At 31.6% G+C, this 25,941-nt stretch overlaps 2 protein-coding genes across 2 annotated transcripts in view; both read left to right on the top strand.

Moving 5' to 3' along the window:
• LOC127733126 (TNFAIP3-interacting protein 2-like) overlaps positions 1 to 25,941 on the top strand; it is a 205,881-nt gene that overhangs the window by 10,095 nt on the left and 169,845 nt on the right. The window contains exons 2-7 of the mRNA XM_052242436.1: positions 2,479 to 2,769; positions 3,360 to 3,437; positions 4,180 to 4,344; positions 5,009 to 5,266; positions 6,010 to 6,117; positions 10,077 to 15,617. Coding sequence (XP_052098396.1) covers positions 2,479 to 2,769; positions 3,360 to 3,437; positions 4,180 to 4,344; positions 5,009 to 5,266; positions 6,010 to 6,117; positions 10,077 to 10,445 — 1,269 coding nt within the window. The 3' untranslated portion in view covers positions 10,446 to 15,617. The remainder of the gene's footprint in view (positions 1 to 2,478; positions 2,770 to 3,359; positions 3,438 to 4,179; positions 4,345 to 5,008; positions 5,267 to 6,009; positions 6,118 to 10,076; positions 15,618 to 25,941) is intronic.
• Positions 1 to 25,941, top strand: part of LOC127733159 (serine/threonine-protein phosphatase 6 regulatory ankyrin repeat subunit B-like) — a 298,437-nt gene that overhangs the window by 268,312 nt on the left and 4,184 nt on the right. The window lies entirely within an intron of this gene.

The raw sequence follows: 25,941 nt of genomic DNA, 5'->3' as shown, positions 1-25,941 counted from the left end.
CCAGCAGAGCATTTTATTTTCTATTGGCTCCTTTTGACTAGCTTTCTTGCTGCAAATAAATATTTTTCCTGGTGAAAAAATTTCTCAACATTTGATACTTTATTTGCCAATTACAACGCCCAAAATGACCAGAATAATTACAATATAATTTTCAAACATAATATAAAAGTAAAATAAAAATAGGCTGAACAAAGTACAACATAATTAGTTTTGATTTTATTGATTAACATCTAATATTATACTGAAAAGTTCATTACTTTAACTTGCAAATATTTTTTCTCTTAAAAATTATACTTTTATAGTGAAATGAATTTTTTAGGACATTAAAGCCTTATTTATACAATAAATATGTGCCCATCCATGCCAATAACTTTATCCTGATTTTTGTCATTGATTCATTTCAATTATAGCCATGTAAACAAATTTTTATAATAACTTTAATCTGAAAGCTCAGTTCATTTTCATACAAGATATAGAAGAAAAAAAAGAAGAGGAAAACTCCCTTATTACATCCATTTAAGAAATGATAAGATTCTAGAATTAGGATTTTTGAAGACCTAAGGTACTCAGTTCCACTTAAATACTTTAAGGTAGCAAATGTATGAAATTGAAATTTGTGAATGAAAACTGTTTCTTTCCAAACATAAAACTTCCTTTCAACTCTGAGTTCAGGAAGACAAAAATGAAACAAAAGAATGATAAATACATATTGATTGCTTAATAATGGGAATACCAGGTAAGTCTAAATTAGGCAGTATTTATCTATTTTATAAAAACATAACTTATTAAAAATATTGGTACATTCCCTTTAAAAAGTAAGATATACTCTCATGTATAAATTAAGAAATTTATTATTGGAAATATCTAATGACTGACAGACAATGACAGATTTATGAGGTTATCAAATATTATGATTGTACATGATAAATATTCATTTAGTACATATTGTAATTAAAAATACTAAATTATACTACAAAAGTAAAATTGTAAGTTTTAAATAATTCATTTCTTATCCTAAAGCTTTTTATACGACCGCAAATTTTTGCGGCCGTATATTGGTATGACGTTGGCGTCGTCGTTGTCGTCGTCCGAAGACACATTGGTTTTCGCACAATAACTTTAGTTTAAGTGAATGGATCTCTATGAAATTTTACCATAAGGTTCAATACCACAAAAGAAAGGTTGGGATTGATTGTGGGGGTTATGGTACCAACAGTTAAGGAATTAGGGGCCAAAAATAAGCATTTTTGTAACTTCCAGACAATAACTTCTGTGTTAGTGTATGGATCTCCCTGACATTGTACCACAAGGTTCCATATCACAAAGGGAATGCTTGGATTGATTTTTGGGGTAATTGCCTCAAAATTTTGGGAATTAGGGGCAAAAAAAGGGGCAAAAAAAACCCATTTTTCTAGTTTCATGACAATAACTTGTGTGTAAGTGTATGGATCGTTCTGAAATTGTACTACAAGGTTCCATATCAGAAAGGAAAAGCTGGAATTGAGTTTGGGGGTTAATTGCCCAAAACGTTTAGGAATAAGGGACCAAAAAGGGGCCAAAAATAAGCATTTTTCTAGTTTCCAGACAATAACTTGTGTTCAAGTGTATGGATCTCTCTGAAATTGTACTCAAGATACCATACCACAAAGGGAAGGCTGGGATTGATTTTGGGGGTAATTGCCTCAAAATTTTAGAAAAAAGGGGCAAAAAACAAGCATTTTTCTAGTTTCAGGACAATAACTTGTGTGTAAGTGTATGGATCTTTATGAAATTGTACTACAAGGTTCCATACCACAAAGGGAAAGCTGGAATTGAGTTTGGGGGTAATTGCGTAAAACTTTTAGGAATAAGGGGCCAAAAAGGGGCCAAAAATAAGCATTTTTCTAGTTTCCAGACAATAACTTGTGTTCAAGTGTATGGATCTCTCTGAAATTGTACTGCAAGGTACCATACCACAAAGGGAAGGCTGGGATTGAGTTTGGGGGTGATGAATCATAAGGGGGTTCAAAAAATTTGGGGGGGGGATTTTTTTTTCCTTTTTTTTTCTTTAAAATTTTCCATTTTAAGTTGGTTATTTCTGATTTATATATAAAAGCAAATAATAATGATATGGTTTGAACAGGTAAATTAAATTTTTTTAAGTTCTTAGACCACATTCATTCTGTGTCAGAAACCTATGCTGTATCAAATATTTAATCACAATCCAAATTCAGAGCTGTATCAAGCTTGAATGTTGTGTCCATACTTGCCCCAACTGTTCAGGGTTTGACCTCTGCGGTCGTATCAAGCTGCGCCCAGCGCCCAGCTGAGCATTTTAAGATGGTTTCTAACTTTTAATAACTTTTTATTTTGAATATGTTTTTTTTTTCATTGGAACATTGTATTCACTATTGCTATTACATGTTATATTTTACAATGATTTAATTAATGAAAATAAATATATAATAATATTATATTTTATTTGTTTTTGAATTACAGCTCCTAGAAAATAAAAACATAGAGATTGAGGACTTAAGACATACCATTGTAGGACTTTCTGAAAAATTACAAAGTACAGGAAGACTAATGAAATCGAGTGATGACGAAAAACTATCTGAAATAAAAAAGTTACATGACGAGATCAGTTCAATGAAGAATGAATGTGAAACTAGAGACATTTTGTGTTCATCACTTGCGGAAGAAACAAATACGCTAAAACAGCAGTTACATGATGTAGCAGTTCATTGTCAAAAGCTGGCAGTGAAGCTGGAACGTAGTGAAAAAAGTAAAGTAAGTATGCTAAAAAAATTCTGTAACGGTATCAATATAAAAATAAGATAGTATGATTGCCAATGAGAATCTTGACTATTCCACCAGGATGAGGATGTTAACAACTATATCTCTTGGTGTAAACATGGCAATTTGAATAGCCAGTCATGCTCCATTATTCATAAACTGAACAGATTTGAATATTCATCCTTCCAATTGTTTGGCAAAAGACTGGCATTTCTAACTGCTTTTAAAATTTGGTTAAAACCCATTTTTTCTGAAAAGCAAATATTTTCAAGAATAGGAAATTTAAAATCAAATGTCAAAGAAATGATGAAAAATCATTGACATTGTACATGTACCCAATCTGTTGCAAATAGTCTAACATCATATATGGATTAAAAATCGCCTTTAGGACACAAATACAATGTATTATCAAAAGTCAAAAGCTCAATATTTGAAAGGTTAAGTATACACCAACTACATTGCCCTTCATTCATGTCCTGAAAATGCATGAAATAATATGCCACTGGATGTTGAGAAATTAGCAATTGCTCTTTGTGTTTATTACACTTATCATACAGGGAGATAACTCATTGTATTTATTACAGGGAGGTATCTCATCAGGTCAAACAGATGTAGAGAAGTTACAGGAGGAGAATGCTAGTCTGAAAGACAAATTAAGTGAGGTGAGTTGTATAAAACAACAACAACATAGGAATGGTACATGATAATTTTTTGTACTTTAAATCATTATCCATATAACTTTGTTGTAGCCTGTGTTCAGAAGTATAATTTTTATGCCCCCGCCGTAGCGGAGGGGGCATTAAGTTTTACCCTTGCCCTTCTGTACGTATGTACGTCCCAAGTTGGTTTCCATTCTCTAACTTTAGTTTGCCTCAACCAAATGTTATGAAATTATACACAATGCTTATTACCACTAAATACAGATCAAGTTTGAATTTTGGTGGCGTCACTTTTACCGTTCTAGAGTTATACCCCTTAACAAATGGAAAAATTACCCTTCCTAAAAATATTTCAAAGTCTTCTTTTTATAAATTTCCGTACTTAGAGTTACTAGGCATATTGGAAGAAAACCTTATTAGGTTTCCGGTCTCTGGGTTTGTGTAATTTGCTTTCTAAGTGATTTTCCAAATTGAATGTAAGAGCCTTTCTGATATTTGATTCACATTACTTTAAGTAACATAAACTAGACAAGGATTTTTTTTTTTTAAATCAAGAAAAACAAAAGGGTTATAACATGGCTAATACAATTTTAAAAATGCCAAAGAAAATTTGAAAGTTTACTAAAATTATTGCCATGTATCAAAAATGAGACAAAATTTTTATGAAACAAGACGAAATAAAACAAATAATGAAGGATTCTTACTTAAATAAGGTGTAAATTTTAGTTTCATTATATATTTTCAGTTAGTGAAAATGAACAAGAGATGGCAAGAATATATGTCACAAAAAGAAAGATACTGGCAACAAATAGAGCAAAATCATGTTCAGCCCGATAGAATTCAGGCAATAAATGCTGCTTTGGAAGATGCTAGCAGACGCCTACAAAAATTGGAACGAGAGAAGAAACAGGTAAAAAGAGGAAGCATCAGTTCTGTTATTGTATAGGTCACATGCTACTATTGAATTCTTTTAACTGAGGCCACCATAAAAAATTCCTTGTTTGATGTTGATTTCCCATTCCTTGTAGGGTTGGGTAGGTAGGTAGGGATTTATGTTTTTTTACCAACAAAAACAAGTTACATGTTTTACACAAGAAAACTCATTAGAGCAGGAAAAAATCTTTTAAAAAAAAAATTTTAAACGATTTGTGTCATAAATTTTTTTTGGTAGGCTGCTTTTTAGGTGGGTAGGTAGGCAACATCAAACAATTTCAATTTTATTTTTGACCTGAAGTTAATGACATTTTGGTATTATTTTACCAATAGTAATATAATATTTATTTCCTAGACAAGGCAAAATATTTCATACCAAAGAAATATTTCAAGATGATATACTGTAACTAAGTAATATGGACTTACTAGTTCATCTCACTGAAAGCTTGACTCTTGTGTAGGAGGTCATTGGTTTGATTCCTAGCTGGTCTTAACTATCCAAGAATTAAACCAATGATATATTTAAGACATCATCTTTGGAAATTAAAATACCTCAGAAACAAGATTCACAATGTGCAATGCATGCAGAAATTTAGAGTCATTTAATACATTATGACAAAAAAACTTTAAAAATATTTTAGTGCCAAGAAGAACTAGATGAAAGAAATCAACAACTCATAGCAAAGTCATCTGAACTGACGCGACTGCAAAATGATGTTCAATGCGGTAATTTAGGACATGATGATGGCCACCTACGTAGTGATGTAGAGACAATAAGTGCATTGAAGGCTCAAATTCAAATCTGTACTGAAGACTTTGAATCAGAAAGAAAAGATCGAGAGAAGGCGCAAAATAGAGTGGCTGAACTGGAAGCTGAAGTCTCTCAGTATAAAAGAATGGTACAGTGATGATTCTTATTCAATAGATTTTGTTAAGAAAATAAATATTTAGCATGCTTGTGTTTAAATAAAGAAATATGAATAGTTTGATTCATGAATTTTCCTAAAAAAGGTAAAAGTGTAAGGAGGAAAATAAAACTATTTTATTATTCACATTGATTTAACTTAAACAGTAAACATAGATCATTTAGGAAATAAAAAAAAAACTTACTTATGAAATGAAGCAGCATACAGGGTTTTTTTTAACATACAAATATCTTTTATTGATGCATGAAAAATAGTTGTCTATCTTGTCATGGCAACCATATGAATTTCATATATTTATAACAAAGGTAAAGAATTATCATGCCTTCATTCAAATCAAAAACCAGCAAATTTAATTATTACACATGTATTGCATTTTTAGCTCACCTGGCCCAACAGCCATTACTTGGCATCCGCCAACTTACACAATAAACCCTTGATGTGGTAACCATTTTTTTGCAAGTGGTAAATTTTATTTAGGTTGTTATAGAAGCTGTTCAAATAGGAATTTTAGGTGGATTATATAAAGGTAAAGTTACCTGAATTGAGCTGTTTCTTGTGTGCATGTTTGATTTCAACAACTAACAATTTTTTAGAGAACTGTTGTAACAATTTAAATTAAATTGACCACTTTCAAGTAAATAAATTAACACTATAAAAAAAAATAGGTTAACAGATAAATGATCTATGGTTTAAATGGTGACTTTTATTTTCTGTAGAGGCCAGATGATGGACGACTACCTCATCAAAATTTGTTTGAACCAAGAAACCCTAGCTCACCTGAATTATATGGAGGTTTCAACCTTCAGGGACAGTATAATAGAGAGGTCAGTAGCTTTTTTGGTAATGTAATTTATACCACTATGGACTTTGAATTAAAGAAGATGTGGGGTACACATCAATGAAGCAACAACCAAACAATACACAGATAAATCACAGAAGATATTTATCAGTTTTTGATACATCACAAAACAAAGCATGCTTGGTTTAAATTGCAAGATAAATCATAATTTGATTCCAAATAAACAAATATTTCATGCCATACGAGAGCAGATGGACTCAGCATATTCTTACAAAAAGGGTTTGAACTGAAATGAAGCTGAGGTTCATATTTTATTTGGAAATGACCAAATGGTCCATAAACTGCCATTTGGCATCGTAATTTTATGATGACGATGATGATGATGATGATGATGATGATGATGATGGGTGACTGTATAACTTCAAGTGGCAAATTAAATGCATGTGTAGGATGAGAACATATTAATGCAATATTATTATGAAGCCTGCTTTGTACTAGACTGACATGTTTAGCCAGATTTTTAACATTCTGACTCCAAGCAGACTTTGCTCTTACTCCTTAATTCTACGTGCTTAGTGGAGATGTTATTTATCATTGATTCTAAAATATTTAATTTTTAATTCACAATCCTTTGAGTTCTTAAGAAATCGTCATTGTTTAAACATGGAATGCAAATGGAACCCAAATTCCAATATTACTGTTTACTCAAAATAAAAGCAGATTACTAGAAAACAATATCTGTATACATCTTTTACTAAATGTATGTGTATACTTTTTATTTTTACAATAGTTTGCTGATTTCAGCATAGAATATTTGTTAAAAAATATTGATGAATTTTAACATTTTTAATTTGTCCAATTTCAGTTTGATACCTATTTAATCTTTCCCTATTAATTGTGATTCTAGGAGTAACAATATATTTAGTTGTATATAGTGGAACATGCACAAACAATCAGTTCAGAAAAAAATCCACTTAACTCTATGGGAATAACAAAAGATATAATTATTATACTAATGGTTGATAAAACATGTTAACAGATTCATCAAATTCACTGTCATCTACTATTGTTCATGAACAAACACTTATGGAAAATGACAACTTTTCATTTACAATAATGTTAATGCATTTGCTTTTGTTATTTGATTCCCGTTTATACTGAAAACTATTTCAATATCAGATAATGTAAATTCATTTGACATTCATTTGGCCTCAATTTTTTAGAAGTTAAAAGTTAAAATCCTTTTGAAAATCCAATAAACATAATTCCATGCATGTATGTGTCTTTGAACAAGATCAAAACTTGTTATTCTATTATGTTTTAAAATACCATGAGCAGATCCTCATTCCTATATTTCTGTTTTTTTTTACAGAAGTTAAGATACAGGTTGTTCAAAATGATTCTGTACCACATAGTTGTCAGATATAAATTTTGTACTGGTCTTTTTTTAATCTGTACATGAATATATTTTAATAAAAAAGGGTATTGATTTGAACAGTATTACTTCCCAACAGTATACAGACCAAATGGAATGATTATGATTCTGATTTTCTTCTTTTCAAAAATCTATTATTAATGCTCTTAGATACTGCTACTGCATACCATGGCATTTTTGTGTACAAAAAAGAAATTTTGTTGATTTATTTATTTGAATTTTGGACAACACTTTTAAAGTACTCAATACAAGGACTTACATTTTTAATACCCATAGCTTATTTAACTCATAAACACCATAAAAATAAGAAACATAATAAATGGTATAAAGTGAATGAAATGTTGAGAAACTGAAATTAATTATAAATATGGATTACTAGAAATTTCTGTAGAGGCTTTATAGACTTTATTATTAGCATAACCAAATATTATTAGTGATCAAAGGGAGATAAATCTTTAGTTTAAAGGTATTGCTTTTTATATCTGAATTATTCAGTAATATTCAAATTAAGAAACAATGTTTGGAAATAAGCTAGCATGCATGTCAAAATTCTTAATAACATATTCTGATCATATTCCTTGATCAGTTTTAGGTCGATTGTCTTTGATCATTTATTTCATTATAATAAGACTTTTGGATTGTATATACAAGTGATGTTCTGATTAATTTAAATGACACTACTATATGTGCAATAAGATTGAATTCGCTGTCATTTTGACAGCCTCTTGTTAACCTTGGTTGGGGTGTAATTTTCATTATATGTACTGTTATGTTCAATAAAAAAAGTTGTTAAAATTCTGATTGTGGTAAGGAATTTTGACCCGTCAGGCATTTTTTTTCAGACAGCCCTCCTATTATTTTCCGTCCTATTCCCGTCACCTATAGAAAAATGCCAAATTTTTAGTCCCCTACAACGAAGTCGAAGGGGACTATAGGTTTGAACTCTGTCTGTCTGTCTGTCTGTCTGTCCGTCTGTTCATCCATGATTGGTATATAGTTTTACCATGACAAGTTACAGATCAAGTTCAAATTTTGGTCGGGTCTAATAATTTTGTGCAGAGTTATGGCCCTTGGACTTAGAAAATTCACTCAAATAATCAGTTTTCCGCACTTTTTTTTGTCATGCTTGAAGATATTGATTTGATTATTGGTAAATAGTTTTATCGTGACAAGTTACAGATCAAGTTTGAATTTTGTTCTGGTCTGATGATTTTGTGTAGAGTTATGGTCCTTGGACTTAGAAAATTCACTCAAATAATCAATTTTCTACCTTTTTTTTCGTCATGCTTGAAAATATTGACTTGATATTTGTTATATAGTTTACACCATGACAAGTTATAGATCAAGTTAGAATTTTGCTCCAGTACAATGAATTTTTAACCAGTAGGGGACTATGTATTGCTAGGCAATACTCACAGAATGCTTGTTGTTTTTGATACTGACTTTTATTAGCAAGAATATGATATCAAGTGAGCCCACATTATTCTTTATATTGGCAATTTGTCTTAGCCATATGTGTTTTTGTTTGAGAATATAGAATAAAATGATTTAGTTAGTAAAACTTTTTTTCACGTTCATAACAGTGTGATAGTTGTTTAGTTGTATGAATGAAGTTGTGTGGTAAATTGACGCTATTAGACATGAACGTGTGACGTCAGTGCATTGATACATCACACCATTGCCTAGTATTTTTCATGTATCAGGTCCTGTCCATAATCTAAAAAATATTAGGCAGTTAGATCAAAGGGAAAAGGTACAAATTGCCAATAAAAGTATATATTATTTAAAAGATCATGTTGATATACAAATTTTATTAACCTTAGCCAGATGGATGGAATGGGGTTGACAAACTCTACTCAATTCTTGGTGGTGGTACCCCAATTGAAGAAAGTAGTTCCCTCCCCTAAGGTATTTTTTTTAAGAAGGCCCTAATAAAGAAAAGATCATAGCTGATAATTAAATCAGAGAATGCTGTCCTTTTATTTTCCAGTCAATTCCAACACTAGTATATACTAAGTAAAAGATCATGTTTACATACATATTAATCAGAGTTGACTTTCCATATCATGCCAAATAGATCATAGAACCAATATTAAATGGTGTGATATGCTGATACATATATCAAATATGCTTTATAAATTGGTATTTAATAAACAGTTCATGCCTACATAAGCACTAGGAATCCTTTTTATATCGTTCCATTTCGCACATAAGCCCTTGAAAAGTTAATGATTATTTTTTTTAAATAATAAAAACTTTGACTAATTTTTTTTGTCCTGAAAAGAAAAAGGTTCAATGTGGTTTTTGTCATTATTGAATTTCAAATAAACGTATTTACACTTTTGGTATTTAGCTATATTTTGCCTCCGAATGACCTTAGATCTACTCCGGATCACCTTTTGACGTCAGACAACAATCACTTTTTAATTGTGACGTCAAATGTTTTGAATTATGATGTCAAAGTTTACGGGAACCTGTGTGATTTTACGTAATGGCGGACAAATTTGCATACAAGTGTAAATACGTCTATTTTGTACATTTAATTTCAGTCGCAGCTTGCAGCAAGAGGTCCAATGAGAAGAAGGGAAGAAAATGTTTATGATATGTACAATGTTGTCGATGCTATACAAACTGATTCTGCACACATGTCAAAACACGACAAAACAGACAAGGAAGGAACAAATCTAGCCACAAAATTAAAAGTGAAAAAAACGGATACAGACCCAGATAATTTATTAGATACCGTTCCAGATTTAAATGACTTCAACTCTGTGGACAGTGATACTGAATTAGCACTTGAAATTACTATGAGAAAAGTAGACGATATTAATTTAACTCATTGTCCTCGGTGTGATCACAGTTTCGAACTTGGTCATGACCAGGAAACTAGAGAACATCTCGAAAAATGTTGTGATTAAAATTTTTTGTAATGTGATAGCTATGTTTTACATTGGTTTGTTATGCTTCCTCTTTCATAAATTACTTCCCTTTTGTGGGGGATATTTAACATTTTGTAGGTTAGATTTTGTATTTACGTAAAGAAAGACTTTAGTCACGTCACTGCCAGGGCTTTATAATGATCTTCTTGCTATAAAAAAAAAAACATGCTATTACTGTGGGGTTATTGTTTTTGTTTCATTTTCTACTATGTATAGACAAAATTTCTTTTCATGATTTGAAAGGAAGTGTTTCAAATCAGTTAATCATCATCTGATTCAAGTTAATGTCAAATACACTGTTTTCATAAAAAATAATCATATTAAAGAATTATGTCAATTATTTTTAATGTATCGGATAATATTATAAGGTGAATATTTTATGTAAAAAAAAAATAAAATGTTTTAAAGATATGAATTGTGGAAAATATCCAATTATATTAAAAGTATTAATTTAAAACTGCATATCTGCTCCTTTTTAAATGTCCAGCAATTCAAACAAAGAAAGAAAAAAAAAAAGAAAAATTCATTTCTGAAATATTTGTAACAAATTGATGTTTATCACTTTATTGATGGTAAAGGTAAAATGTTTTAATAGGGTCAACTCAATGATTGGGGAAATGTTTACTGTTATCTTTAAATTATCATTCATTGTGTAGCATAACTGGTATTCTAAAGTATATGCACCCTTGTAAAGAAAACTTTATTGTTCAGTTGTTTAACAGGTGTATAAATTTGCATAACTTTTTATATAAATTTAATTACTCTGAAAACTACATGCATTAATTAATTCAAAATGTTGTTTACAGTAATGTACCCAAGTACATTACAAAAAATAAGTACCGGTATTCATACTAAATCTCAGTTGAAGGTTGAAGTCAAAATAGGTGAAAGCACCTCACAAAAGGGAAGTAATTTATACTAAATAAAACTAGTGTTTGTATAGGAGAGTCAATGAAAGGGGAAGTACCTGGTATTGCTGTGAATTCACAATTGAAAAAGGATAAGATTTTTGTTATTATCAATAGTTTAAGTCTTGTGATATGTAAAGTTTCCCATTTCAAAACAGCTGCAATATTTATGTCTGTTTTCATGATATAGAACTTAACTTTTGTTAAAGTACAAGTGTTATTACATTTGTCTGTTACCTTGGTGATAAGTAAATAATTTCATTCCATGAGAGTGATGAGACTACTTTTCACTTCTTTATCAATTTACATAGTTTACCATTATTTCTAATTGTTTATCAAAATTACTGTTTTTGAATTAAAATTTGGAAAAGGAAAATTAATCATTATTTGCTAAACTACCATCTGAATTTTTTTACCAAAATTCATGAATAACACTATCTTTGTTTTGACCTCCATATTAAAGGTCAGTTTGTTTCATACCTTTTCTTATCTGAATGTCATTGGAATTTACTTCATTTTTGCCAGACATTAAAATAAACCATTCTGTTATACATTTTGATGAACAACAATGTACTACAATTTATTACATTCCATAGAATTCAAAATGCTAAATTCCAAAATACCAGAAGCGGGAAGCGATTACCAGAATTTTGGAATAACACAAATTGGAACTAATATTGGTCTTAGTATTCCTAATGGTGTTAAGGTTCAAATTTATTTCTGACGATCCTGGCCACCAACCAACATGACTTTAATATTTCACATAAAATATATGGGAAACACCAATTATGCCTCCTTTATTAATCAAATCAGTGAGTATTAAGGGAATATTGTATTTTCATGGATATTTGTTTTTGTGGTTTTACAAACTTGTATATAAACCTTTAGATTATTACTTTGTTGACCATCTAAATTTGTGGTATATCTATACCCACAAAATTTGGTAATCTACAAATGATAAGAATCCACAGTAGTATAAGAATTTCAATCCTTTCCAAACTATGTCAGTTTATTGATAAAAGTATAGGAAGATATAATCGGGACACTTCAGTACAGAAATGTAATTTTTGCTGTCACTATATATGAAGATATAACCTGGTGGAAATAGACATATTTGACATAAAATGTCAATTTTATGCATATTATTTTACAGAATGAAATAGTTGGTTTATTGAATTGATTGTCTGTGTTTAACATCACTTTCAGCACTCTTGGCTATATCATTGCAGCCAGTTTTTATAGGTGAAAGAAGCAGGAGTACCTGGAGAGAACCACAGACCTTCAAGTGTAAAACTGGCATTGCTAGTCAATTGAGATAAAAGTCAAACACACCTGCCAACAGCTGGGTTCTTATCCACAACCTTAGTGTTGACAGGCTATTGATCACTGTAGATGAACTACTTAGACCACTTGGCCACCAAGTGTCCCAAAATTAAATTTCACCCAAAGGATTACCCAAAAAAGATAATTACCCACATCAACATATCTATACAAGATGTCCTATAGCAAAATATCTTTTTGGGTAAGGCTTTGACTCATATCTAAATGTTGTTTATGTAAGACCAAAATTTAAAAATAAGATTACTGATATCAGACAGACTAATAGCTTGTGAACATCTGCAGAATTTTAATTGTTAGATTTATGATACTATTTTATTTTCTAATTCAATGGGCCAGAAAAGTGACCTTATCATACCTTCTTCTTTGTACAGTGTATATATTCATATGGACATAATGTATTTGCTTTAAAGGTATGCTCTTAAAATGTAAATCGCCAAATACAAAATAATTTTTTTTTAAATATGTTCATTGTACATAAAACATCCCCTTCTGTGAATGTTTCATTAACTCCATCAAAGCAGCAAACATTTATATATGATTACTTTCATTTATGCATCACACCCAGGGCTGGTTTCAACAAATAACACTTAAAAACAAAAATACTCTTAAAAACTATTAAATTGGTGTTTGACTATTAAAGTCCCAGTGCCACGATTCCAAATGAACTCTCTTAGAGGCATCCTTGCTACAGGCCTGGGAGTAAACTCAATGGAATGAAAATGAGGATATTGTGCAGAGAACCAATGTTAGTTTAGATTGTTAAAAAGTTATCATGGTGTAAGTGTGATGGTTGTGTGTAGCTCAAAGGGCTATTTATTTTTAACTTTTGCTATCATTTGGTATTCACTATTGTCTTTTATTAACTGCCAACATTTTCATCTGAAATCACTAGACCAGTTTGAAGCAAAATTGACTGACAGAGTGTTTAGAAGGTCCTAAAATAAAATTTAACACAATAAATCACAACTGTATCTTATCTGAAACTCCGATGTATGGAAGGTTCTTTAAAAAATATCCTGAATTTCTTCTTACAGACAAATGAAAAACATTTGATTCTGATTGGTCTACAAGGTCTAATCTTTTCCAATCTAATTAAAATTAAATCAATTAAATCCTTTAATTGTTCCCGTTATGTTGCACCAATGTTTTGGTAATGCACACAAATGTGATGCACCGTCTCATTTTGTTACTTTTAAATAATTCTGATATCATCTTTAGTTGACAGTTGACTAATAAATTTAAGTTTATCTATGTTTTTGTTGAGTACTGTTTAAAATTGAAAAAAAGAAAAAAAAACAGTAGACTATTGTTACAATAAAAAATATTGTCAAAAACATTTTTTTCTTTTTTAAATGACAGGCTGAAGTTGTGTTTTCAGATCACATGGCCTAATGTGAGCTATTGTCAGCACTTTTTTCTGTCCTCTGTAATTGCAATCCATCTGTTTGCAAACTTTCTGTCCTACATCTTGTTGATACTTATATTTTGCATCTTTACAGAAATCCATTGGATGTGTACTGATTGATGTTTTAGTATGGGAAATATGATTTTAAAATTATTTGTAATCGGCTTTAAAGTTTGAAATAGGTTTCAGTAACTTTGAGTACACTTAGATTAGTGCTTTGTGTCTTTTGCAGTTTTGGTGGTTTGTGTAGATCCTTTTTCAACTGATTTTTACAGTTTGCTCCTAAACTGTGCTGTAAAACTTCTGTCCCAAGTTAGGTGGAGGGTTGAGTGCTCACAAATATGAATAACCCTTCCACATTTTGTATGTGCCTGCTCATTATATAGTCACGATGCATGTAATTCAGTGGTTGTAGTTAATTGCTGTCCATCATATTTGTTTTTCGTTTTCTGTTTTGAACATAAATCAGACTGCTGTTTTCTTCATTAAAATGGTTTAACTTATTGTTTGAAAGGGCCTTATGTTAGTTGCTCATTGCTGAAGGTCGTAATTTGGTCTCTGGTGGATATTTGTCTCATTGGCAATCATACCCCAGCTTCTTATTTTTATATTGTTCAAAAATCTTCTCCTGGAAACACATGTCAAATAAAACTAACCTTGCTCACAATCTTCCTTAAGGCATCATGTTTCAGATTTGTGTACCTATCTTGATAAAATTGAGCTGGAGGTTGATTATTACTCTCTCCCAGAGGGTGCCAATCAAAACCAAGGATTCAACAGATGTTTCAATTGTATAAAGGGTTCAGGCCCCTCCAAATAAGAGAGGTCGATAACAGGGAAGGAATGAATAATTCAGGGAAGGATCAGGCCTGATCCTATAGATTAAATCAAAATTTGATGTCGATTTGTTGAAGCAGTATGTCTGTCGGTCTGTCATAGATTGGTATGGTGACTGGGACCTAATTTTAGTGCTTTAGAGGTCAGCTCCTTAGAAATTATACATGATAGTTATAGGTCAACAACACTTGGTATGTAGTTTAATTGGAACAAGCAGATGTCTATCTGACAAATGACATCATTTCCAGACTCAAACAATCAGGATAAGTTTTTCAGTCATTTTTATACGACCGCAAAATTTTTTTGCGGTCGTATATTGGTATGACGTTGGCTTCGTTGTCGTCGTCCGAAGACACATTGGTTTTCGCACTCTAACTTTAGTTTAAGTGAATGGATCTCTATGAAATTTTACCATAAGGTTCACTACCACAAAAGGAAGGTTGGGATTGATTTTGGGGCTTATGGTACCAACAGTTAAGGAATTAGGGACCAAAAAGGGGCCAAAAATAAGCATTTTCTAGTATCCAGACAATAACTTGTGGAACGGTGTATGGATCTCTCTGAAATTATACCACAAGTTTCCATACCACAAAGGGATGGTTAGGATTTGCTTTGGGGGGTTATGGCTCAAACCGTTTAGGAATTAGGGGGAAAAACAAGGTTGTCCTGGTTAATGGACAAATACTTTAGTACAAAACATAATTTAAAGCAGTGTAAGGGAGATAAATCAAATACATCATTTGAATTACCCCCCTTACACTGCTTTTATAAAGAAATGGTTAATGAACAATTAAGACAATTTAAAACAGTGTAAGGGAGGTAATCCAAATACAACGTTTTGTTTACTTCCCTTACACTGCTTTTAAATTATGTTTAAAGAAATGCATATTTATAAAGGAAGACTAGTAAAAATATCTGCAAATGTTGCATCTTTTTTTTTACAAAAAAATCCATATGAAAGATTTGACACCATATTTTAAATTCTATTATAAAATGGATTAAGTTAGCACTATGGTAAATTTAAATGGGTAATTATGGTTGCAAACTCCATTGGAAATTTGAATTGAGATTATGACCATATCTTGAGGGAAAGAATTTTTTGGGGGAAAAAGGGGGGGGGAATAAAAAGAAGTTGTGGGGGGTCAATTTTTTCTCATTTCAGATTTCAGAAATTAAAAAGAATTATTCTTCAAATATTATTTTTTTTTCAAGTTTCAAATATTGAAAAATTTCAAGAAGTAATCTTTAAGTGCACAGTATGGGCATTAGATTTGTAAAATCTTTGAGCACATGTATTTATTTGTTATGCCGAATCTAACTGTGTATTTAGATTTTTAATTTTGGGTCCAGTTTTCAAACAAATTGGTCTACATTAAGGTCCAAAGGGCCCAAAATTAAACTTAGTTTGATTTTAACAATAATTGAATATATGGGGTTCTTTGATATGCTGAATCTAAACATGTATTTAGATTTTTGATTTTGGGCCCAGTTTTCAAGTTGGTCCAAATTGGGGTCCAAAATTAAACTTTGTTTGATTTCATCAAAAATTGAATTATTGGGGTTCTTTGATATGCCAAATCTAACCATGTATTTAGATTTTTAATTTTGGGTCCTGTTTTTTAAATTGGTCTACATTAAGGTCCAAAGGGTCCAAAATTAAACTTAGTTTGATTTTATCAAAAATTGAATTCTTTGGATTCTTTGATATGCTGAATCTAACCATGTATTTAGATTTTGGGTATTGGACCATAATAGGTAAATTAAAAATTTTTAAGTTCTTAGACCACATTCATTCTGTGTCAGAAACCTATGCTGTGTCAAATATTTAATCACAATCCAAATTCAGAGCTGTATCAAGCTTGAATGTTGTGTCAATACTTGCCCCAACTGTTCAGGATTCGACCTCTGCGGTCGTATTAAGCTGTGCCCAGCAGAGCATTTTATTTCAGATGTCATCACTATTTTATGTGGAAACTTAACAAGTCAGTGAATCTGGTATTTGACCACAGACATTCAACAGGTGTCTGTAAAATAATGTTTTTTTAATCAATGTTTGCTTAATTTTACTAGCAGTAAAATTTAGTTATGTAGGCATTCCAATAGAAAATTGTATTTAACTTTTACTAACTTGGCAGGAGGATTTTGAAAATAAATAACTCATCCTTAATAATAACAAAAAATGAATGGTTAGTTTGAAAGTTTGAAAATAAATAACCTGACTTACAATGTATTGAAAATAAATAACTCGGCAGGTCTTGTAAGCCATTTCATAAATGCTATTCTAAAGTATGAGATGGCACCAGATTCTTCCAAAATTCGTCTTTTTTCATATTTTTTTCGGGAAAAACTTCCCAAATCTTTTAATAATACAATGTATAAATATTAATGTACTTGAAATGTCTGAAAATAGGTTTCATTTAACTTGAGGTATATTGTCTCAGGAACATTTACCTCACTTTTAATACAGGGCCGTAACTACATTGAGGCAAATGCCTCATGTAGGAAATTTAAAAAAAAACAAAAGCTTGTCTTCAAATCAAATTGTTTTCACGGCGAGTGTCTTGCAAGAAGCAAGTTCTGTTCACCCTCTGACGTAGCCCCCGTTTTTTGGGATCAATGTTTCTCATTTATTTTTAGTTTTCAGTGTTGTTTGTCTATTGTTTGTCATTTTGTGTTTTATCTGTTCCCGGGTTTGTCTTTTGTTCCTTGATTGCCCTTCTTTATTTTATTAGTGTTGCATTCCATTTGTAACTTAGTCATTTTGTTATAAACTTGAGTTTTATTTTATTTAAGGACTTATTATCTAATTTTACAAACTACTTTAAATGGTATCCCAGTTAGGAACTACATCAAGTTGTAATTGAAATGTGTTATAAAAACTCTCTTGACATAGTTATATCAATGATAATTAGCCCCCTCTTAACTTAATTTGAAAAAAAACACATAATTGACAGGTATAAAAGATTTTCTGCAAGCCGAAACACAAAAAAAAAACAAAAAAAAAACAGCAGCCACATACTTAACTATGTGAATTACATGTTTTGCTTTATCCTACATATTGGTCTTTTAATGTTGTCCCTAAAAATTAAAAGTTTTACACTGAATCTATATATTTTGCTTTGAGACCAAAATATTGTCGAAAAAATAATTAAAACAGAACTTGCGTTTCAGATTAAGAAAGGGTCTGGGGATGCACGATTTTGCATCATTTCTTCTATAGCTTCTTGGGGCCTTCAGCGGCCCCCAAACCCTTCGCACTACTTTTAAAAGAGGCTAGTTAAAGCCCAACTTTAATACCTTGTACATATGCAATATATGCAGTTTGAAATTCAGAAGATTCACTTCCAGAGGATGATGATTAATTCTGATTAATTGGTACATAATGACTTGACTATACATGTATTATTTATTTAAGAATAAAAAGATGAATTTAACAAGAGGCTGTCGAGTGACAGCAAACCGGATTTTCCTGCAGAGGTGGAACCTTGAACAGTTGAGCAAGTATGGACACAAAATTTAAGCTTAAAACAGCTCTGAATTTGGATTGTGATTGAATATTTAAAATAGATTATTATCTAATTAATAATGAAAATGATATTTGCAAATCTGAACCCCAAACAGGATCATGAAAAAATTAAACATTAACACACACAACAAAAAATAAAATACCACATAACAACTGTGACATCTACCTTCAGAACACACATGACTTAAAAAAAATAGTTATAAAGAAATTTTGATGTTATCATTACTGATTCATGGAATAAGTTTGAGTTTGAACAGAAATATGGTTTAACATAGTACTCTAACATTAGATATGATTTAATATAGTTCTCTAAAATTAGATATGATGTAACACAATGTATATCTATTTTCAAATTATAATCAAATATAATCAATAGGTCCAAATATTTTTCTTTCATTTGTCACAAACTAATATAGATCTGCAGCTTATCAATCAAAGTCAACAAATTTTTCTACACAATGTAATGTAATGAAATATATCCTTTAATAAAAATAGATTATTATCTAATCAAAGGAGTTCACTTCATAAAAAAAAAATTATACATATAGTATTCAGAAAATTAGTTAATACAGAATTATAAACAAACCTACCACAAAATTCTTCAAACAATTTATCAAAGAAAAGAAAAAAAAATCCAAAATGTCATTTATCATAAATACAATGTCTTTTAAAAATCTCTTAAAAAAATGAGTTATTTCCCTTTGTACAGAAATGGATTAATTCATCAAAAATAGAGTTCTTGGGAAAGGGCTATAACTGAACAACGAGAAAAGCTAAAATCATGATAATTGAACTTGACCTTCATTTAGTCACAGGAAACAACATATCTAAATTTGAAAAACATTCTTCAAAGCGTTTTCATGTAAATGACTGTTTGGCAGCCGCCCGCCCACCCGCCGTACATCCCCAAATCAATAACCGATTTTTACTTCGAAAATCCGGTTAAAATTGCATGTTTTCAAATAGTATAAATATAATTGTGAAAATAAATAATCAGTCCCTTGTTTTAATGAAAATGAAAAATCATGCTTCAACAGTGCAGAAAATAAATAATGTCCTTTTAGTCCACAAAAATAAATAACCAATCCAAAACAAATCCTCCTGCCCCCCCCCCCCCCCCCCCCCCCCCCCCCCCCAGAATATCAAATGGTTGTCCCCTTAAAGGTGATGATTTCTAGACAAAGTAGCGCAAGTTCCAACTTTATATTGTTTACTTCTATGGTTATTGTGTTGTATCATAACAAATGAAAATGAGGTCAAGGTCAAATGAACCATGCCAAATAGACATGTACACCTTAGATTCATTCCATTGATACACCAAATATAATTGACCTATTGCCAATAGTACCAGGAAAACAGACCATACCACAAAAAACTTAACATTGATCAATGAACCATGAAAATAAGGTCAAGGTCATATGAACCCTGCCAAACAGACATGTACACCTTACAATCATTTCATACACCAAATATAATTGACCTATTGCTTATAGTATCTGATAAACTGACAAAACCATGAAAATGAGGTCAAGGTTGAAACCTTCCTGACAGACACGCACCTTACAATTATTCCGTACACAAAATATGGTGGCCCTATTGCTTAAAGTTTCTTAGAAATAGACCAAACCACAAAAAATAGACATTGTCCACTGAACCATGAAAATGAGATCAAGGTTAGATGAAACCTGCCAGTCAGACATGTACACCTAACAATCATACCATTCACCAAATATAGTTGACCTATTGTTAATAGTATTGGAGATGAGGCCTTGATCCCATAAACTTAACCTTGATCATTGATCCATAAAACAAGGACCACTTCAGGTGAACCCTGTCTGACAGACATGTAGACCTTGTAAGGAAGCCATAAACCAAATATAGTTATCTTATTACTCATAAAAACCGAGTGTTTCATATGACAAAATAAATGGGGAATGTGTCCATGGGACACAAATGATGCCCCCCGCTTGCATATAACGTTATAAAGGGATATAACTCAAGAACTGTAGAAGTGACGCTACCAAAATTTCTACTTGATCTGAGTTTTGTGGTAATAAGCATTGTGCATAAGTTTCATAACATTTGGTTGAGGCAAACTAAAGTTAGAGAACAGAAACAACAAGAGGCTGTCAGAAACAGTTGAGCAAGTATGGACACTACATTTAAGCTTAAAACAGCTCTGAATTTGGATTGTGATTGAATATTTGACACAGCATAGGTTTGTGACACAAAATGAATGTGGTTTAAGAACTGAAATACTTGAAATTGGACATTTAAATACCTATTATGGTCCAATATAAAAAATCTAAGTACATATTAGAATCAGCATATCAAAGAACCCCAAGAATTCAATTTTGATGAAATCGGACAAAAGTTTAATTTAAGACCCTTTGGACCTCAATGTGGACCAATTTGATAAAGGAGCCCACAATCCAAAATCTCTCAATACATGGTCAGATTCAGCATTTCAAAGAACCCCATAAATAATTTTTTTGTTGAATCAAACAAAGTTTAATTTTGGACCCTGATTTGGACCAACTTGAAAACTGGGCCCAAAAATCTAATATTTAAATACAGGTTTAGATTCAGCATTTGAAAGAACCCTATATATATTTAATTTATGTTGAAATGAAACACAGGTTAATTTTATCCATACTATTTTCTGTGCAAAGGAAAATGACTCAAACTGGATAAATAGTTCTCTAAAATAAGATATGATGCAATTTTTCAAATTATAATCAATAATATAATAACAACCAGTGATGACTAAGTTCTCTAAAATTAAATATGATTTAACACTCAAACATTGCAAGAATCAGCATATCAAAGAACCAAAGAATTCAATTTTTGATGAAATTAATCAAAAGTGTAATTTAGGACCCTTTGGACCTCAATGTGATATTATCTTATTAATAATGAAAAGAAATACAGGTTTAGATTAAGCATTTCAAAGAACCCTATATATATTCAATTTATGTTGAAATCAAACACAGTTTAATTTTGGACCTCAATTTGGACCAACTTGAAAACTGGGCCCAAAATCAGAAATCTAAATATATGTTTATTAATAGACAATATAAGCTTAGTTTTTAAAGGAGTTTACTTCATCAAAAAAAAAATATATATAGCATTCAGAAAATTAGTTTTTACAGAATAACAAACAAACTTGCCACAAAATTCTACAAACAATTTACCAAAGAAAAGAAGAAAAAAATCCAAAATTTTATTTATCATTAATACAATGTTATTTCAAAATCTATAAAACTTATCAGTAACAAGAAATAATTGTAACAGAATGCTGTTACGAAGTCTCCAAAACAAAGCTCCAATAATTCGTCATTCCCATTGTCGCTTGACATTGGGCAATGTCCAGTACAAATTGGTTTATGATATGCATTAGTGACGCCTATGGATTGACCCTGTATGTCATTCAAATCTTCTTGAAATTACGAACAGGAATTTATATGGTTTAGGGGTGGATATCTCTACCGTTTACAAGTTCTCAAAAAGGGGGGGGGGGGGTGATCCCCAGGGGAATCTCCCTTTATTTCATATGATTTGTTTTTTTGTCCTGTACAAGAATATATATGGTTTAGGGGTAGGGATCTTGACCGTTTACAAGTTCTTAAACAGGAGGCGGTTGGGGTGACCCCAGGGGACTCGCCTTATATTTCATTAGATTTGTTTTATGGTCCAATACAAGAATATATATGGTTTCCACATGGGGATCTTGACCGCTTACAAGTTTTCAAAAAGAAGGGGGGTAGGGGATTTCCCCTTAATTTCATTTGATTTGTTTTATTGTCCCATTCAAGAATATATATGGTTTAGGGGTGGGGATCTAGACCGTTTACAAGTTATCAAAAAGAAGGGGTGGGGGTGACCGCCATGGACTTCCCCTATATTTCATTTGATTTGTTTTATTGCATACAAGAATATATATGGTTTAGGGGTGGGGATCTCGACCGTTTACAAGTTCTCAAACAGGAGGGGGTGGGGATCTCGACCGTTTACAAGTTCTCAAACAGGAGGGGGTGGGGGTGACCCCAGGGGACTTGCTTTTTATTTTTTATTTGATTTGTTTTATCGTCCCATACAAGAATATATATAGTTTTAGGGTGTGGATCTTGACCGTTTACAAGTTTTCAAAAAGAAAGGGTGTGGGGGTGACCCCAATGGACTTCCCCTATATTTCATTTGATTTGTGTTATTGTCCCATACAAGAATATATATGGTTTAGGGGTGGGGATCTCCACCCTTTACAAGTTCTTAAACAGGAGGGGGTGGGGTGACCCCAGGGGACTCGCCTTGTATTTCATTTGATTTGTTTGATTGTCCCATACAAGAATATATATTGTTGCAGGGTGGAGATTTTGACCGTTTACAAGTTTTTAAAAAAAAGGGGGGTGGGGTTGACCCCAGGGGACTCCTCATCAATTTCATTTGATTTGTTTTATTGTCCCATTCAAGAATATATATGGTTTAGGGGTTGGGATCTCGACTGTTTACAAGTTATCAAAAAGAAGGGGTGTGTGGGTGACCCCCATGGACTTCCCCTATATATCATTTGATTTGTTTTATTGTCCCATTCAAGAATGTATATGGTTAAGGGGTGGGGATCTCGACGGTTTACAAGTTCTTAAACAGGATGGGGTGGGGTGACCCCAGGGGACTCGCCTTTTATTTCATTAGATTTGTTTTTTTAGTCCCATACAAGAATATATATGGTTTCGGGGTGCGGATCTTTACCGTTTACAAGTTTTCAAAAAGAAGGGGGATGGGGGTAACCCCCATGGACTTCCCCTATATTTCATTTGATTTGTGTAATTATCCCGTACAAGAATATATATGGTTTAGGGGTGGGGATCTCGACCGTTTACAAGTTCTCAAACAGGAGGGGGTGGGGGTGACCCCAGGGGACTCGCCTTTTATTTCATTTGATTTGTTTTGTTGTCACATACAAGAATTTATATGGTTTCAGGGTTCGGATCTTGACTGTTCACAAGTTTTCAAAAAGTAGGGGGTGGGGGTGAACCCGGGGACTCCCCAAATATTTCATTTGATTTGTTTTATTGTCCCATACAAGAATATATATGGTTTAGGGGTGGGGATCTCAACCGTTTACAAGATAAAAGCACATTCTCAAATTGAAAGGGGGTGGGGGTAAGAATATATATATGGTTTAGGGAGACTTAATTATCTACAAAATGTCTAATAATGAACAGTAAATTTCAAATTTCATTTATACAGTCCTACTAGTAAATTTCAAACTTTATATATACAGTCCTACAGATCTTATCAGGAAACAGAAAATTTTCAAATAAATCTGTCACTCCAATGATATTATATGCTAAGATTTAACCCAGATATAATTAATAATTAATAATGTCATTAACTTCAAAATGTCTAATAATATAGCTTACAAGTTGCTTTCTTTAAAAAAAGAAATGCAGTCGTAAACCCAAATGCTTGTTTGGCATTAGATATAAGATAATTGTTTAAAAAAAAGATTTATTGTTTTATATCATTTTTGTTATATAAGAATTAGAAACTGACAGTGACTGTTTACTTAAAGTAAATACTGTTCAATGTGGGGTGAAATATTCTTGTTAAAGGAATATTTTTTTCTCTCCTCTCTCCCAAAAGACATCATGTTAAGTCACCCACTTGATGTTCCATTCTAAGATGCTGGTTTTTGTTTTTAAATTAGAGTTAGTTTTTAGGCTAAAGTTCAAATGCAAATGTGAAGAAATTTAATCAATAATTATTAATGATTATATGTGTTGAAGAAATGCAGTACGTGAACCTGTAAAATAGCCGTTTTTATTGGAATTTGAGATATGTTCATGGTTATTTGAACAATGGCTTGATATTGATCAATATTAAGATCCTTACACCTGCTCTGCAAGGTTTTTTTATGCTTAGGGTAACAAGCATTGGCAATTTTAAGTTCTGTGCTTTGTGTATGCTCTTAAAAGTTTCAGATGACAAACCTCTTTTGTTAAAAACAAACACTTTTAAAACCTTTAAGTCGCTTTGAAGATATTTTCCGGATGTCCCTTTTTATTTTGATGTTTTCTCATATTTCAAATTGTGGATCATGAAAAAAGGCCTGCAAGTTTTATTGTAAATATATACAATTTGAATCGCACTGTATCCTCTTCACCTTGATGACCGAAACCAATTCATTAAAAAAGATATTTATAGCCTAGACAAAACAGCTTACACCTTGTACTTATAAACAAACAAACAAAATTGAAAACAACAAAAAAACTAACATGGTCAAGCCTGAAATTACCACTGATCAGTATACCCATCACCTAAATATGAGTTTGTTTAAAGGTCACATTTATGAACTGTTGTAAGGTGTTCCTTTTTGTCGAGCCTTCGACTTTAGTCGAAAAAGCGAGACAAAGACGTTACGCACGATATTGCGTCTCAAATGGTAACGTCATTTTTTTACGTTTTACGGCGATTAATGATTATCATGATTATATTGGGGATATTTATTTTATTTCACTTGCAATTTCTGTTTTGCACATCAATATTGATACTTCTTAATGTTTGGTTGTACTGAATATGCATGAAATATTTCCCACTGAAAGTAACGTAAGCAACAAACAACAAAATATATCGTATTTGGGTAATGTATATAAGTCTATATGAAAAAAAAGATATACGGTATGATGAGTGCCAATGAGACAACTCTCTACCAGAGACCAATTGACATAAAACGTAATAAAATGCAATGTTTCCCCATTTTGATCCGAAAAAGAAGAAGATATATATTTTGATTTAATTAAAAAATGTTTGTCGGGAATTACAAGTTAAACGGGTCTTGCTTATAAAATTCACTGTACTTTCTTTAATGATTAAGAGATGAAACGATTTTCAGAAAAAAGGTTAATTCTATTCATCTCATATGTTTACAAGCCTTGTATATTATGGAGAGGTATATAGCCACGCTTCAGGTCGAATTTTATTTTTACTTTCAAGTTCTATACATATGAATCTTATTGCAGAGAAATAAAAAAAATCGCAGTTTTACGCTCCCCAAATTTGAAAATTTGAAAAAGATAATTTTTTATCCTCTCGTAATACACAATTTTTTCACAACTAAAGAACCTCATCTAAACGAACAACCCCAGCCATCGGATTTTTTTTTTATACTTTGTGGTCTTTTTGATAGTATCTGACTATCAAGAAAATTCTATCTGAGGAAATATATACAGATGATCCACCATAAATAGCGTCCCGAATTTACAACGTTCAAAACGTATCAAAATCGTCCAGTGGACAAACTTGCAAGACATTTCATTTCTTTGAAAACGAAGTCGCTTTGACTACGCAAATTATCAAAAAGTATGTAGCTGTTTCGTAGAGTTAAAGTACAATTACGGAAAAGCAATATTTAGCATGCACCAAATCTCAATTTTCAATAATAACGTCGCAAATGAC

This window comes from Mytilus californianus, unplaced genomic scaffold (genome assembly GCF_021869535.1).
Source record: "Mytilus californianus isolate M0D057914Y unplaced genomic scaffold, xbMytCali1.0.p SCAF_3, whole genome shotgun sequence".
In the NCBI taxonomy this organism is placed as follows: domain Eukaryota; kingdom Metazoa; phylum Mollusca; class Bivalvia; order Mytilida; family Mytilidae; genus Mytilus; species Mytilus californianus.
Note: the sequence above shows the minus strand (reverse complement) of the source record. Positions and strands in the feature narration are given on the sequence as shown.